Source organism: Desmodus rotundus, chromosome 13 (assembly GCF_022682495.2).
Source record: "Desmodus rotundus isolate HL8 chromosome 13, HLdesRot8A.1, whole genome shotgun sequence".
In the NCBI taxonomy this organism is placed as follows: domain Eukaryota; kingdom Metazoa; phylum Chordata; class Mammalia; order Chiroptera; family Phyllostomidae; genus Desmodus; species Desmodus rotundus.
The window spans coordinates 16,827,961-16,843,992 of record NC_071399.1 but is presented as its reverse complement, the minus strand read 5'-3'; the positions used below and the strand labels follow the sequence as shown (position 1 = coordinate 16,843,992).

At 38.9% G+C, this 16,032-nt stretch overlaps 1 protein-coding gene across 2 annotated transcripts in view; it reads left to right on the top strand.

The window, feature by feature from the left end:
- GTF2E2 (general transcription factor IIE subunit 2) overlaps nt 1-15,633 on the top strand; it is a 47,679-nt gene extending 32,046 nt beyond the window's left edge. The window contains exons 6-9 of one of the 2 annotated variants that reach the window (XM_024562692.4): nt 3,413-3,506; nt 13,759-13,874; nt 15,118-15,247; nt 15,332-15,633. In XM_024562692.4, coding sequence (XP_024418460.1) covers nt 3,413-3,506; nt 13,759-13,874; nt 15,118-15,234 — 327 coding nt within the window. In that variant the 3' untranslated portion in view covers nt 15,235-15,247; nt 15,332-15,633. Of the gene's footprint in view, nt 1-3,412; nt 3,507-13,758; nt 13,875-15,117 lie in introns of both variants that reach the window. The other variant, XM_045197205.3, reaches the window with a different exon arrangement.
- Nucleotides 15,634-16,032: the final 399 nt, after the last annotated feature.

Sequence of the window (16,032 nt, the reverse complement as noted above, 5' to 3'; positions counted from 1 at the left end):
TTTTTAAATTTTCACTTTGAAAGCCTCCATCATATACTTGGGGTTGTGGTGAGGCAAGTCGAGAATTTGAAATTTGTGCTACAGAGCAGGGCAGAGTGTAGCCCTTGTCCTATACCTTTGACAGCTTCCTGTTGTGGTGTTGCATGTGACTGTTTGACTTTGGGATATTTCTGGAAAGTTCTCAAAAGGCATAAGTGTTCTTCCTAGAAGTTTTTATGTTTGTATACAAGATTATAGTGCTAGTAGACACTTGTCATCCTGAGGAACCAGACACATTAGAACACAAAAACATTGACTGATTAACTGGGTGTTTAAGCTCCTAAAGGGACTGTCAATAGAAGTTGTACAGGTCACATTTGCAGTTTACATTTGGCACTCACATGGAAAGGCTGCTAGTCTCTCTTTTTCACAGGTGGTGATGATTGATGCTAACCTGTAAGCCGGTTCATTCTTTTTCTTACCTGTAGAGTAAAACTTGCTCGTTTTTCTCCTCTACCTCTTGGGAATTAAGTTACACGTTATTAGATCTTTTGGTGGTGTCCCACGTCCTTAGGCTGTTCATATATTTTTTCAGCCTGTATTTTGTTTGTTTGTTCTGTGCATCGAGTGTCAAGTCCACTGACTTTTCTTCTTTACCTCTAATTTGTTAAGCCCAGTTGGTGAACTTTTTATTTACTTACTTTGAGGGGTATTTTTTTTTAAGATTTTATTTATTTTTAGAGAGAGGGGAAGGGAGGGAGAAAGAGGGAGAGAAATACCAATGTGTGATTGTCTCACATGCCCCCACTGGGGACCTGGCCTGCAACCCAGGCCTGTGCCCTGACTGGGAATCAAACCAGTGACCCTTTGGTTCGCAGCCCACGCTCAATCCACTGAGCTGCACCAGCCAAGACAACTTTATTTTAGAGAGTGAATTTTTCATTTCTAGACTTTTCATTCTTTATGGTTTCTGTTTCTTTGTTGAAATTTTTTTTATTCATTACAAGCAAATTTTCCATTATCTTCTTGAGTGCAATTTCTTACAGCTGCTTTATAATCCTTCTCTTCTGATTCTATCTTGGGACCTGCCTGCACTGACTCTGTCTCTTGAGTATGGGTCACGTTTTCCTGTTTCTTCATATATCTAATAAGTTTCTGTCGCGTACTGAATTTTGAGATTTATATGTATAAAGCCGCAGGATTTTGTTTAAGGTTTTATTTATTTATTTTTAGAAAGGGGAAGGGAGGGAGAAAGAGAGGAGAGAAACATTGATTTGTGAGAGAAACATTGATCGGTGGCCTCTCGCATGCCCCCAACTGGGGACCTGGCCTAGTGACCTTTCGGTTTGCAGGATGACTCCCGACCCACTGAGCCACGCCAGTCTGGGTGACTCAGGATTCTGTTTTACTGCTCCAGAGAATGTTTTTGTTTGTTTGTTTTTAATTGGGTAGTTGTTTTGACTAGACTCCATTCCAATTGTCTTTTCTGCAGTGGGTGGCAGGCATAAGACCTGTGTTGTTCTTAGTTCTTTTACTTTTTAAAAAAAATGTCCAGTTTATAGTAGTTTTCTGTGGAAAGGTGGGTCCTTTAGGAGTTACTTGGCCATTAATAGAAGCAGAACCCTTTTAATATTTTCAACTTAAAAGTGTCTAAACTTAACCTGCACAAATGTTGAAAATAAAATATGATCAAAGTTTATAAATGGTGTATGTTATAGCATGTTGAAACATAGAACTACTGGGTTTTAGCTTAACGGTCGAGAGTGCTAGGTACGTTTCCTGCTCTCTTCTTTCTTTCCCATTTTCATGTTTTATTACTATGCAGTAGGCTTTTCATTACCTTGTAAAGCAGAGCAGGGGTGTAAACTGATAACTGCTTATTCTATTTTAAACAATTTTGTGATGTCAAGTTACTTTGACACCTTATCTTCAGTGGCTCTGTTCCCTAAGGATTAGAGCTGAAGGGGTCACGAAAAGCCTAGTCTATTTCATTTTCAGGCTGGATTGTTTCAGAATTGTTTGAACTCAGAATTTTTGTTCTGTTCTTGCCACCTGGGTCCAATGAAGTTTGTTTATTATTTTTAAAAGTTTTTTGTCATGTATGAATAATTTACATAAGAATAAAGGGATGGTGAAAAACAGCTTTATTAGAAATTTTAATAAGGATTTAGTATAGTGCCCTGGCCAGCGTGGTCAGTTGGTTGGAGTGTCATTCCGTAACCAAAAAGTTGTGGGTTCAATTCCCAGTCAGGGCACATGCCTGGGTTGCGGGTTCGATCCCTGGTCCGGATGTGTACAGGAGGCAGCCAGTTGATGCTTTTCCTTCACATCAGTTTCTCTCTGTCCCTTCCCCTTCCTTTCCTTTCTCTAAAAAAGCAATGAAAAAATGTCCTCAGGTGAGGATTTAAAAAAAAAAAAAGGATTTAACATAGCAAACCTCTATATCAAGTACGTTTTGTCAAACACATGTCAAAAAGATGGAAGTACATGTCCTTTTAGCAAAGGGAGGTAGAGGAGGTTCTTATCACACAATATACAATGCAGTCCTTCCTGTTGAATAACTAACTGGATAAAAATATTTTATTTCCTTAGACTGATGTTGTTCACTTGTTGATCCTGTAGCTTCAGATTATTCATCTGTGGTATTGTCATTAAACACTCATAGTTTGAGACTTTATTTCTGTGATGAATTTTACTGTCATCGTTAAGAGTCTAGAGTGTACTCGCAGGCTTTTTGCATTTTTGTTCTCATTCATTAATAATAGTGAAATATCTTCTGTCAGTTTTCTTGCCATTGCTCTGAGTAGTAGAAAATAAATTCTAAATTGTCAGCTGTGCTTAAGAAAGCTACAAGACAACAAAGACTTTTCAGTCTTTTATGTCTTCTTGAGAGATGATGTAATGCTTCCGGCAGTGGAATAAGAAAACTGAAATGTGGCTCTTTTATTTCACTATTGCCTCACAGTCCTAGGCGATTTGATCATTCTTTCATTTTCTTATTTTAGCTCTTTAAAGCATTATTGGAAATAATTGAGGTGTAATGAATAAGTAGCAAAATATTTCAAGGTTGAAGAAAAATAAAAACACTAAGATCCTACCATTTTTCTTAGATTAATAAAAGGGGTCCAATGGACCCAAATTATAATTGCCACACATACTGACTTTTATTCTGTTTTTAAAAAATAAGTAAATTTTCTTTTTGTACTTTGGAAGACGTCTAAGAATAAAAGTCTTGAAGGAGCAATCCTTAAAAATAGTCAGAACTGCTCAAGAAAGAAACTCAAGCTCTAAAATTGGGTGTAGTGGACCCTAATGGTATACTGAGGGTTAAAAGAAATAGGAATTCTTTGTTGTAAAAAAAAAAAAAATTGGGGTGGTGGTGGTAGTGAGGTAATTTGGAGAGTTAACTGAAAAATTTTTCTTTATCTTTAAGGCTCTAGGAGACCAGATACTATTTGTAAGTCGACCTGATAAGAAGAAAATTCTTTTCTTCAATGATAAGAGCTGTCAGTTTTCTGTGGACGAAGGTAAGCCTTTTCTGTGTAAATACTTTCTTTAGTTTGCAAGTATGTTACAAAATTTATAATGTACTACAATACTGCTTTTTATTTGTTTTTTAGCATTGTCATCTCTTAGAATAGAATTAGTAACTCCTAACATTCGTTCTCAGACTGCAATTTGAAAGTTTCAGTTAATTGCACTTGAGATCATGGTTTATAGCAGCTTACTATGCTTATAGCTCAGCTGCAGCAAAAAAAGTTTCTTGATTATTTTATTTTACAAATATTACTTCATATCCTGACTTGAAAGCTTGATGCAGGATGGGAAAATAAACTTTTGTTGGTAACTGATACTCTCATGTAACTTACTCTGTTGATTATCAAATTAGATAAAGGAGATTATTTTTTCCCTTTTTAATGGGAACTAGAGGTTTGTCTTTCTGAAGCAGTGGAATGAACAAAATAATACAGAGAATTTGCTCTGTGTCCTAGTGTTAAATCACCACACTTGTAAGCTTTACAGTAACAAAGGATGGGATCAAATCAGTGGGATTTTTGCCTTCACTGGCAGATGCATCAGCACCATTTATGAAAACCATTACATCCCTGACCGGTGTGGCATGGTTGGTCGGGTGTCATTCCCCACCAGGGCGCATGCCTGGGTTGCAGGTTTGGTCCCTGGTTGGGGCGCCCACGGGAGGCAACCAGTCGATGTTTTCTCTTGCACATCGATAATTCTCTCCCTCCCTTTTGTTCTCCCTTCTCCTCTCTCTAAAAATAAATATTATAAAAAACATTGGAAAATCTTGAGCAATTTTTAGAAAGCACACTATGTTATATAAAATTTTACGGTTTTGTGAAAAATATCACAATCATCAGAACTTTATGAAAAGTTTCAGTTTTCTTCAATTTTATATGTAATTTTTCTTTGTTAAATTATTTAAAAGAAATTTAACTTTAACATAAAATAGAAAAATTACATAAAAGTTACACAAGTATTTTGGAATACATATTTTCAGAAAGATTTTTTTGTTGAAATTATAGAGTTGGATACTACTGTATCTTTTTGGACTATAAAGCTCACCCCCCCCCCAAATTTGGGAGGAAAATGAGGGTGAGTCCTATAGTCCAAATGTAGCTTACCTGGCTTGGGGGGCGGTGTGGGAGTGGAGGGGGGTTTTTTTCCTTACTTTCCTCCTCTAAAACTTAGGTGTGTCTTAGGCTTCCAAGAAATGACAGTTTGCAGCAGCTTTTATGCATTTGGAACTAAGGAAGATTACATGAAGGTGGGAGAAAGCAAGGTGGGGATTGGATTCTAAGATAGATAAGAAGGTGATGTGCCCTCTTCAGGGAGGTCCTACTTTATAAGGAAGGGTCTGAAAGAGACTGTCAAAGGCATGTTAACCTGGATGCACAGAAACAATGAACAGGGATTGCTGAAGACAAAGATAAGCCTTTTACTGAAGTTATGCGACTACCCACCATGACCTTCCCATTAGGAATTTATGATCGGATCACCCTGTGAGGTTACTTTCCGTAGAATCTTTTTTTTTTTTTTTTTTTTTTTTTTGCCTACTACGTGGTAGCTACAAATGGAAATACAGGTGTGATGCATTGGCAACTTAAATAAGCCATAACTGATGCTTTTCATAAGTATGATAAAAAATTCTTCGTAAAGATCTAAAAAATACAGAATGTGGCTTTTCTGTGATTTACAAAGGTTAATCATACCATATTCTATATACATTACACATTGTATGTTTCTAGAAAACCCAGTGTGTATTAAACCGTTATAAAAATATTTTTTATGTAAAACAATTAGGTTCTAGGCTCAGTTTGTTACTGTAAATTGGTATTTTTCATTAATCTGTATACTTCCCAGGAAAGATGTTTGGGAGGAAGCAGGGTTTTTCCACCTTGGCAGTATTGCTGTTTTGAGCTGAGTACTGTGTTTCAATGTTGGGCTTGTCACTGTACACTACAGGATGTTTTGCAGCATCCCTGGCTTCTTGAGATGCCAGTAGCATACTCTCCCTTCAATTTTGACGATCAAAAATGACTCCAGACATTACCAGATGTTCACTGGGGAGAACATTGCCAGAATTGAGAATTCTATTAAAGGTACATCTTTTGTTTATAAGATAGAGGAAAAATTAAGGTACATTGTCTTCACACTTTTTTCATGCATTTTTACATCGAGCACATTCGTTGATACAGGGGATCTTAACATGAATAAAGTTTCTGCCCTTGAGCTTATAGGCTGAGGAAGAGATGACATGGGGACACATGTAGCACATCGTGTTGCATATTGTTACTGAAGTGTTCATGCTGTGCCCTAAGGTCCTGTGGAGAACAGTCACCCACAGGAACCTCAGGAATAAGTCACTGTTCTTGTAGTTGGAAGTGTCAGTATTGCATAAACCACTAATTAAAAAAAAACTGTGTTTCTGTTAATTATGGAAAGTATGTGTGTTTCCAGAGAAGTCCCATTGGAAGTTGATGCATATCTTAACATTTGTCTTCTATTTATCTTTCTCTTTTTTTGTATTTTACTCCTCGCAGTGCTTTGTCTGATTATATTGGTAACGATTTTTTATTTTACTCCACTAGGTGGCAGTCTTAGCTATAAAAAGAGAAATCTTGTGAGCAAGCTTTCAGTCTCTGAAGAGTCATCCTTTATTCTATCTGTAATAGAAGCAAATGTCCTAAAACAAGGTATAGCATAAGTAAGGAGAGAGTTTATTATATAGTAATGGACAGAGTGGTTAGACCTAGGTATATGTCCCGTTTTTTAAGGTTGCTAATCAGATGACTTTATTTAAAAAAATGTTTTTTGTTTCTGAAAGTTTATTTTTTTCCATTACAATTTAGTCCCCTTATGCCCCCTCTCCCCCTCAATCACTACACTGTTGTCCTGTCCATGAGTCCTTTTTGTTTAATCTTTCCACCCCTAACCTCCCCCCACCCCCTTGGCTGTCATCCTGCTCTCTGTGAGTCTGTCTCATTCTGCTTTTGTTAGTTCAGTTTGTTCATTAGATTCCACATATGAGTGAAGTCATATGATATCTGTCTGACTCTGGCTTATGGTATCTGTCTGACTCTGGCTTATTTCACTTAGCATAATGCTTTTTATTTTCATTTTTTAAATTGTTGTTCAAGTACAGTTGTATCCATTTGCACTGCACACCCCCAACCCTCACCCCATCCCTGCCTCTCACACTCAAACCTACCTGTTTGGCTTTGTCCATGTGTCCTTTGTACATGTTCGTTGATGGCCCTCGAATAATGTTGTCCAGGTCCATCCACACTGTTGCAAAGGGTAAAATTTTCTTTTCTTGTACAACTGAATGGTATTCCATCATGTAAATGTCCCACAGATGAGTTTTATCCATTCATCTATTGATGAACACTTGGGCTGCTTCCATATCTGGGCGATTGTAAATAATGCTGCAGTGAACACAGGGTTGCTTATGTTCTTTCAAATTAGTATTTTGGGTTCCTTTGGATATGTCCCCAGAAGTGGAATCACTGGGTCAAAAGGCAGATCCATTTTTAATTTTTTGAGGTACCTCCATACTGCTTTCCACAGTGGCTTCACCAATCTGCATTCCCACCAACAGTGCAAAATGGTTCTTCTTTCTCCACATCCTTGCCAGCACTTGTATGTTGATTTATTGATGATAACCACTCTGACAGGTGTGAGGTGGTACCTCATCATGGTTTTAATTTGCATTTCTCTGATGATTAGTGACATTGAGCATCTTTTAATGTGTCTACTCACCATCTGTATATCCTCTTTGGAGAAGTGTCTATTCAGATTCTTTGAGCATTTTTTGATTGGGTTGTTTGTTTTTGGTGTCAAGATTTGTAAGTTCTTTTTTTTTTTTATTTTTTATTTATTTTATTTTTTCTAAAGATTTTACTTATTTTTAGACAGAGGGGAAGGGAGAGAGAAAGAGAGGGAGAGAAACACCAATGTGTGGTTCCCTCTTGCGTGCCCCTGCGGGGGACCTGGCCTGCAAACCAGGCATGTGCCCTGACTGGGAATCAAACCGGTGACCCTTTGGTTTGCGGGACAGTAGTCAATCCACTGAGCCACACTAGACAGGGCAAGATTTATAAGTTCTTTATAAATTTTGGATATTAACCCCTTATCAGCAGTATCAGCAAATATGTTCTCCCATTCCATGGGTTGTCTTTATTTTGTTGATGTTTTCCTTTGCCGTGCAAAATCTTTTTAGTTTGATGTAGTCCCATTGTTTATTTTCTCTTTTGTTTCCCTTACCTGGGGAGTTATATTTGATAAGATATTGCTACGAGCAATGTCTTAAGATTTTGCTGCCTTTGTTTTCTTCTATGATTTTTATGGTTTTGCATCTTTGGTCCATTTTGAATTGGTGCTTGTGTGTGGTGTGAGAAGGTGGTCTAGTTTCATTTTTCTGCACGTGTCCAATTTTCTCAGCACTGTTTATTGAATAAAGTATCTTTAGCCCAGTGTATGTGCTTGCTTCCTTTGTCGAATGTTAATTGATTATAAAGGCATGGGTTTATTTCTGGGTTCTCTATTCTGTTGATCTGTGTGTCTGTTTTTATGCCAGTACCATGCTGTTTTGATTACTGTAGACTCAGAGTATAGTTTCATATTAGGTAGCATGATGCCTCCAACTTTCTTCTCCTTTTGTAGGATCACTGTTGCTATGTGGGGCCTTTTGTGGTTCCATATAACTAGGTATGTGTCTTACTTAACAAAGGCATTTAGTATTTCCTTAAATCAACATCTTACTCATTTACAGGCAGTATAAATGAGAGGTTGAGAGGATGGTCTGCGTAGTTACACTGTAGGGTTTATTAAATCTTAGCTCTGCTCCTTACTAGCTTAGGTAAAATACTTATGGTAAACGTTACTGTCTGAGAGTTCCTATCTATAAATAGGAATAATGGCATCTGCACCTCACGGTTCTTAGGAGGAATAGTGAGTTAATATAAATAAAAGTGATTAGAGCTTGGAATAGAACCTGGCATATAGTAAGAATAATAGTAACAGTAATGTAATGTTAGCTGTTGCTATTAACATTGAAAATATGAAATATCAACAAAATACTAGGTGTTTTAATCTTATTACCTGGTTACTTATTTACTTCTGCTTAGCTGTCTGGTTATTGACTCACTGAATCTGTAGTTTTGCATTTGATTAGACAGATAGCAAAGCAACAGTTAACTGAGCAGTTTGAGGCCACCTCTGCACTGATACTCTGCAGCTGCATTATGCTCGTTGGTGTTCCTTCCCTCATCGCTGGTAACTTCTTTTCTGCCTGGAAGCTGAAACAATTTCAGCTTATCCGTAGAATTAGGACTCTTCCCAGCAGCTGCTTCCTTGGGGCTGATTTGGGTCATTTTTTTTTTTTTTTTATGGTTTTATGCTATTCCATTTTTCTGCTGTTCCACAGATAGCAATTTAGTTTTTACTTTATTTTTTCTCTATATGCTATTACAAATAATGCTCAGTCCTTGCACATGAATGTAAATGCACTTGCCTGATGATCTCCTTGTTATAGTTCTTTAAAAGTAGAATTGCTGGGACAAAACATAAGGCATATTTTAAAATTTTTCAACAGTTTGCCTAATACTTAAAGTTTGAACCAGTTCTTTGGACCAGTTTACCTCTTCCCAGCAGTATATGAGAAGGTACCCATTTTTCTACCCTTGCCAGTACTGGATGTTTTTAGTTGTCTTTGCCTGCCTCGTAGAAAATAAAGATTATCTTGGTTTTAATTTGTATTTTCTTGCATTGATTTTATAAAACTAAAGGAGAACAACTTATTCCTCTTAGTACCTCTGTCAATTGGGCATTTTCTTTCCCTACATATATTAAAAAGTAATTAGATTGGGGGTCCTCTGAGACCCTGCCTCTAAAATTAGGCCTGCCTTTCAGTGTTCATCTTTAAGTATTTATGCAGCTGTAATACATTTACAGAGTGGATGTAATATTTAAACATTGCACCAGCATTGAGCTAAGAAAAGGCAGGGATTAAAGTAGAAATGTTTTATTGAAAAAAAAATACATCGAAGAGTTCTTATTCAGGGATTTTGTTTTGAAAACAGCTCCAGTGACATTTCTTTTAGCAAACGGAAATTGAATTTTGTTTTAATATAGTTGCAAGTCTCTTTTGCCATAAAAATTTATTGTATATACAGGGCCTGGCACAAATAATGCCCCTTTTTTATTACAGAATCTTTTATTACAAAATCATAAGCATGTAATTCTGTAACATAACAATATCACACTCAAGCACACCCTCTGACATTTTAGGTGAAATGTTCAAATTAAAACTATAAATTATACCCATATACAGCCTACCAACCACACTCAAGCAGGCGTTACTTCTGCCAGACCCTGTGCATTTTGGTGGTATGTCAATATACAGATTAGCTCTCCAGACCATCGCTGTCGCTATTCCAGTAGGTATTGTTGCCTTTGTGACTGTGTCGTAAGAAGCCTCAAGTATACAAGCTCTGTACACACCAAGCAGAAAAGTCAAAGTAGTTTCAGTTTTCAAGGAACTGATTCTGCAGTGCTGGTAACATAGAGACTTTGTAAAAAGGGTATTGAATAAAATTTACTATTTGTAAAAGGTGTTTTTATCTTATGTACCTTTACAGTTTAATTGGTATACAATTATAACTACTAAAATAATGAATACAATTTTTACATATTGATAGAATTTAACAAGTCATGGTTAAAATTCCAGAACTGTTCTTTTGTATGTAACGTATTTCCTTCACTAGCTATGGTAAATTTGATGTATAAAATTCTGGTTATGGTATACAATTTGGTTATAAATTTGATGTATAAATTCTGGTTATGGTAAAACAATTTTGTGTGCTTCCTTGGAATTAGAAAAATGTGTTTTTTGGGGTTTTTTTTGCTGTCTTGGAAGTTTAACCTGAAGCTATTTTCTCTCATATAGATCTACAGCAATCAGACCTAGTCACATTGTTTTTAAAGTTTGGCTAAAAAGCAGGTAGTTGGGACTTGTAGCTTTCACATAGAATGGACAAAGCACTATTCCCACCCCTACAGCAACAATAGCAGGAGACCCCAGACAGCAGCACATGTCAAGTTTTCTTGAATCCAGCAGAGAGCTGAGGTTGCAGGGCCACTACCTGGCCTGAAATCTAAGAAAGGAAGGGCAGACACCTCTGAGAAAAGATGGAATGGGAGCTCTTTACCTGTGACAGACAAAATGAACACTGCTCAGAAGACTTCGGTTGAATTTTTTAATGAACTGCTAAAGGCTCAGTGTGGAGTAGCAAGAGAATGTAGAACCCCTGGGGTCTGCAGACACATGGGAATTTGTGCCCATCTCCACAGACTTTATTTGATGCTTACAGAAAAGATAGGAGCTGGGGTGGGGGGCGGTTACTGCCCTCATTGGGCAGGTCTGGAGGAGGGGAACAGTAAGAAGAAGCTTCAGGAAAGACATGAAGTTCTGTCTAGATCCTCCCTTCCTCTCCTATGAGACAAAGTCCTTAAACTGAGGTGCGAAGGGAACTGAAAGAAAGTCCTGCCCCTTTCTACCTCCAGGAAAGGGGCAGGACTTTGTGCTTCAGCAGAGGGCAGGGCAGGAGCCCTGAGAAGGCCACCCCCCAGACACCAGGGAACACATTGCTTGCCTCTGACCAGGCTTAATGAGAATATCAGAGAACTCCCACCCCGTGCCAGGTTAACAGATGTTGCTTAAGTTAGCAGTGGGATGCCGAGAGGTGTAAGACCATGGAGGCTGACAGGTCATCTAGGCGCAGCATAAAGGGAAGACCGAAAACCGCAGATTGAGCAGACACAAACCCCCCTGGCAAATGAACTTCTACCCTAAACACAGGTATGGCTGAAGGAATTTAAAGCCTGTGGTGCATTATGGGTAACTATGGCCACAACAAATTCCAAACCAAGCTCATGTCCTGACAGTAAATGACCCTCCACACACAAAAGACCTAGCAGAAGGAAAGGCGTGCCCCTATCCAGGCACGGAAACTGTGTACTGCAGTCTCTGCTGTCCTACAGAGGATATCCTGCTTTCAAAAAAAAAAAAAAAAATTGAGGCATAAAAAGAAACGGGAAAGCAATGTACTTTTGAGGCAAAGGAATGAGCAGAACCATGTTCTTGGACACTCTAGATATTTAAAATGGCTCTGATTAATATGTTAAGTCCTCCAGTAGAAGAGGCATACAACATGCCTGATTGGGTAGGATATTTCAGCAGAGAGATGAATATAACAAAATCAAATGAAAATTCAATACGTGAAAATCACAATAACAGGGACAAAGAATGTCTTTGATAAGGTTATCAGTAAACCTGTCATAACCAAGGAAAGAATCTTTGAACTTGAAGATAGACCAGTGCTAATGATTTAAACTGAAATAGAGAGAAAAACAAGAAAAAATACAAGAGAGCATCCATTAGCTTTGAGATACTATAAAGTGGCCTGAATGCGTAATTAAAATAGCAGGAGAAGAGAAGGAGAATGGGACACAAAAAATGCTGTAATGGCCAAGAATTTTCCAAAATTAATGATAGACAACAAAACAGATGCAAGAAACCCAGAGAATACACGAGGCAAGATAATCCCTGTGTACAAACAACAGAAAAGTGTACTGTACTCCGACTGCTGTCAAATGAAGATGAAGGTACGGTACTGAAGATAGGGGGGAAAGCTCATTAGGAGGAAAAAGGAATTACAGCAGACTTCTCATGTGAACGAGTGCAGACCAAAAGCAGTGCAGTGCTGTCCTTTAAGGGCCAAGAGGGAAAAACTTTTAAACTGAGAATTCTGTAGCCAGCAAAAAAGTCTTTCAAAAATGGAGGAGAACTACTTTCAAAGTAACACTCTGGGCATCCCAGAAACTGAGAGAATTCATTGTCATCAGACCTGTATTACTGGAAATACTAAGGGTGTCTTCAGGCAGAAGGGATGTGACACTAGACAGTGACTTGGATCTGTACAAATGAGTGAGTGCTCTAAATGGAATAAGTGAAGGCAAATGTGAAATTCATGGTTTTCTAATTGGAAAATGTTAAATTTTAAATTGTTCTGAAAGACAGCTGATTAAAACAAAAATATTAGACATATATTTTGTGTTTAGCACATATGTAATAGAGAAACTTATAACAATAATAGCTCCAAGGTCAGGAGGGAGGATACTATAACATCTTTACTCATGAACTGGTGTGATTCACTTGAAGCTGGAACAACACGGGAACTCAAGCTCCAGCCCCCTCCGCCCCCCAACACACAGTCAAAAAGCTGAGTGTAACGTTTTGTTTCTTTTTAAGGATTTTATTCATTTTTGGAGAGAGGGGAAGGGAAGGAGAGAGGGAGGGAAAGATCAATGTGTGGTTGCCTCTCACACGCCACCTACTGGGGAACTGACCTGCAACCCAGGCAAGTGCCCTAACTGGGAATCGAACTGGTGACCCTTTGGTTCCCATGCCCTCACTCAGTCCACTGAACTACACCAACCAGGGCCCAAGTGTAACTTCTGACTCCCTAAAAACATAGCTACTAATACCCTACTATTGACTGGAAGCCTTACTGATAATATAAGCTGTTAACACATACTTTGTATATTTGTTACGTACTATATTCTTATAATAAAATAAGCTGGAGAAAAGAAAATGTTATTAAAATTATAAGGTTCTTCAAGTTTTTGTAAGTTGTCGGAAATCTCAAAATTTTTCTAATGTATTTATTGGAAAGAATTTGTGTCTAAGTGGACCTGTGCCGTTCAAACCCACGTTGTTCAAGGGTTGGCTGTAATCTGTGACAGCTCCTCATCTCAGCACAAAACCGGTTCCCGTTGTCCCTGTGCGGTTCTTTTTACCAGTAGGAGAGGAAATGGAGTGTACTGAGCTCAGGGGAGATGAGCAGGAATTTGAACTATTTCAGTGGAGAGAACTGATTTTTGGACTAAAAGGAGTGTCAACTGCCTTTCCTCTCCAGGAAAGCAGGGAGGCCTTATGCACATGGCCCTTCATTTACCAGACTGTCAAAATAGAATATTACCCATCTGGTCTGGAAGAATGTAGATCGCGTTCTCAGATCCTTCTGCTGCTCAGTGTCCAGGATTTGAATGTTGTTTTACTTCCTTTATTTTTATAATGAAATCTCAGATGTGCCGTGGTAGGCCAGAGGGGATTATACTGAAGCCCGGATTTCAATCACTGAGATGCAGCAGTTTATAAACATCTGTTGTAAAATAACTACTGTCTTGTTGGCACAGAGTTTCAGAAACTGTGGAGGAGTGTCACTGTGGATTCAATGGATGAGGAGAAAATTGAAGAATATCTGAAGCGACAGGGTATTTCTTCCATGCAGGAATCCGGACCAAAGAAAGTGGTATGTAATCGCTAGAAAAAAATGTACTCCTCTGTTCGCTGAACTGTTAGCCTGCCTTCAATTCTCTCTGAAGAGCAGGTAGTTCTCCCTCTCAACTTTTTCCGTGCCCTAATCCATTGATCTTGGTCCGTTGCAAACCAGATCGGCGTGTGCTTTATGGAGGGCCAGCAGGTCTGCCATCAGGTGCTGCTCCCCGGGCATGTAAGAGTTTTCCCCATCTGACTGCCACCCGTCCAAGCGCTGTCTGCTTTTAAGCTCCAGCTGCACTGAACTTTGCCGTTTGCTCACATATTGGCCTCCCAGTCCTGATCTTGGCCTTTAAGGCTTTAGTTGTGCACCTTCTCCATGCCCCTGCTCCAGTGAGCCCCATAGTACTGGTGCCTGGTTCTCCCTTAGTCCTGATCACTTTGAATTGTCATTGCTGACTTTCATGTCCCTTTGGAACCAGAGAATACTGTCTTTGTAGCACTAAATCCTGTTCCGAGGAGGAGTTTGTAGAGGAATGAAGACCTCTGTACCAGCTAATCAGCTGTGTTAGTCCAAGGACGAAGCCCAGATGGGGAACAGTTCACCAGCTCTCTAGACTAGCTGCTGTACCTCTCTCCCTCTTTTCCTTGTCCACCATCAGGCTGTGCAACTTGCCTTCTGTGTGACTGTGTGTGTGTGTTTTCAGTGAATTTTTAGGACTCCTTAAAAAAGACTTACTACCATTGATCTTCATAAAATTAGTGTGATGGCAGCACTTTCTGGTTTTCTGTCATTGTTTAGCTTATTGACTCTATCATGTAGTATTCATATTTCAGGTATTGGGAAGAATAGAGACTTATAACAACAAATCTTCATGTGCCCACCCACTTGCCAATTTTGCCATATCTCTGTGTTTTGCCCTATTCTGATCTTGGTTTTTTATTGGTGGTGATGGACGTATTTTTAAACCAGATGATAGTGATGAAAAAATCAAAGCTTTACTACCTCTCTTTTTATCGTTAGTGCCTAGAATAGTTCTGGGAGGTTTTTGTGCCAGTCGTTTACTCCAAGTAGAGATACACACAGGATCATAACCGAGAGCACTGGTTGCTGTTTGCGTCTGGGAGTGTGCTGTGGACTGGTGTGTGTGAGTTGGGCTACAAAGCAGAAAAACAGGTCAGATACTCTTGCTGCTGCTTCCTGGGCATCCTTAGTAAATCCTTTCTGCATTACCCCTCTGAGTAGCTGCTGTTTCTGTTTTTACCTTTTCCTGTAGGCCCCCATTCAGAGAAGGAAAAAGCCTGCTTCCCAGAAAAAGCGACGGTTTAAGACTCATAATGAGCACATGGCCGGAGTGCTGAAGGACTACTCAGACATTGCTCCTGGCAAATAGTGAAGTTTTGTAGGTGAGCAAAGAGTTACAAATACCAAGTCAAGTCTGTCTTGTTGGTACTGGGATCTGAAGACTGTCTTCCCATTCTACTTCCTAGGACTGAGGAGAGGAGCAGTTCAGGTAACAGAACAAGTACAAATCACCAAACTCGAAGCTTCCTTTCATTGAATAGGCTGCTGAGAAATGTGATGTTCCCTGTTAACCTCTGTGACTTCGTGGGGCAAAGGCACTTAGCATGGCATGCAGGTGTCTTTGCTATTTATCTCTATTTCCAAGCGGTTCCCGGCTCCATTTTTTCCTTTTGTTCCTTTAGAACAAGTTTGCAGATAGCCTTGAATGCGATATTTGTTTATTTCAAATAACATATTTATAATAAAATCACTGCAGAAGGAGCTCTAAGATGTCGGTGAATTAAGTTTGTTTTTGTGTTCTTGGCAATAGTAGTTGTCGGCTCTGGTCTTAAACGCCCACAGAGTGTGGGTTGGGGACGCTGTTAGAGACTGTGGTCTGCGCTGCATTGCTGAGCACCTGGGGTTCACAGCTGGATCACAAAGTGTGCTTTTTATTAGCAAGTGAAGCAATAAAGATACACTGCATGTGACTCTTTAATGTTTTCTTTTAAAAGGATAAATCAGTATTTAGCCTCTTGGATTTGCAAGTCATTGTCTCATGCCATCAAAGATGGATAGTCATCTTGGCAACCTGAATATCAGCTTTGCATCCCAATCCTCAGGGAACTTGACCTTGAGGTCCTTCAGGTGAAGAGTGTCCTTATCTCCTCATCACTGGCCAAGCTGT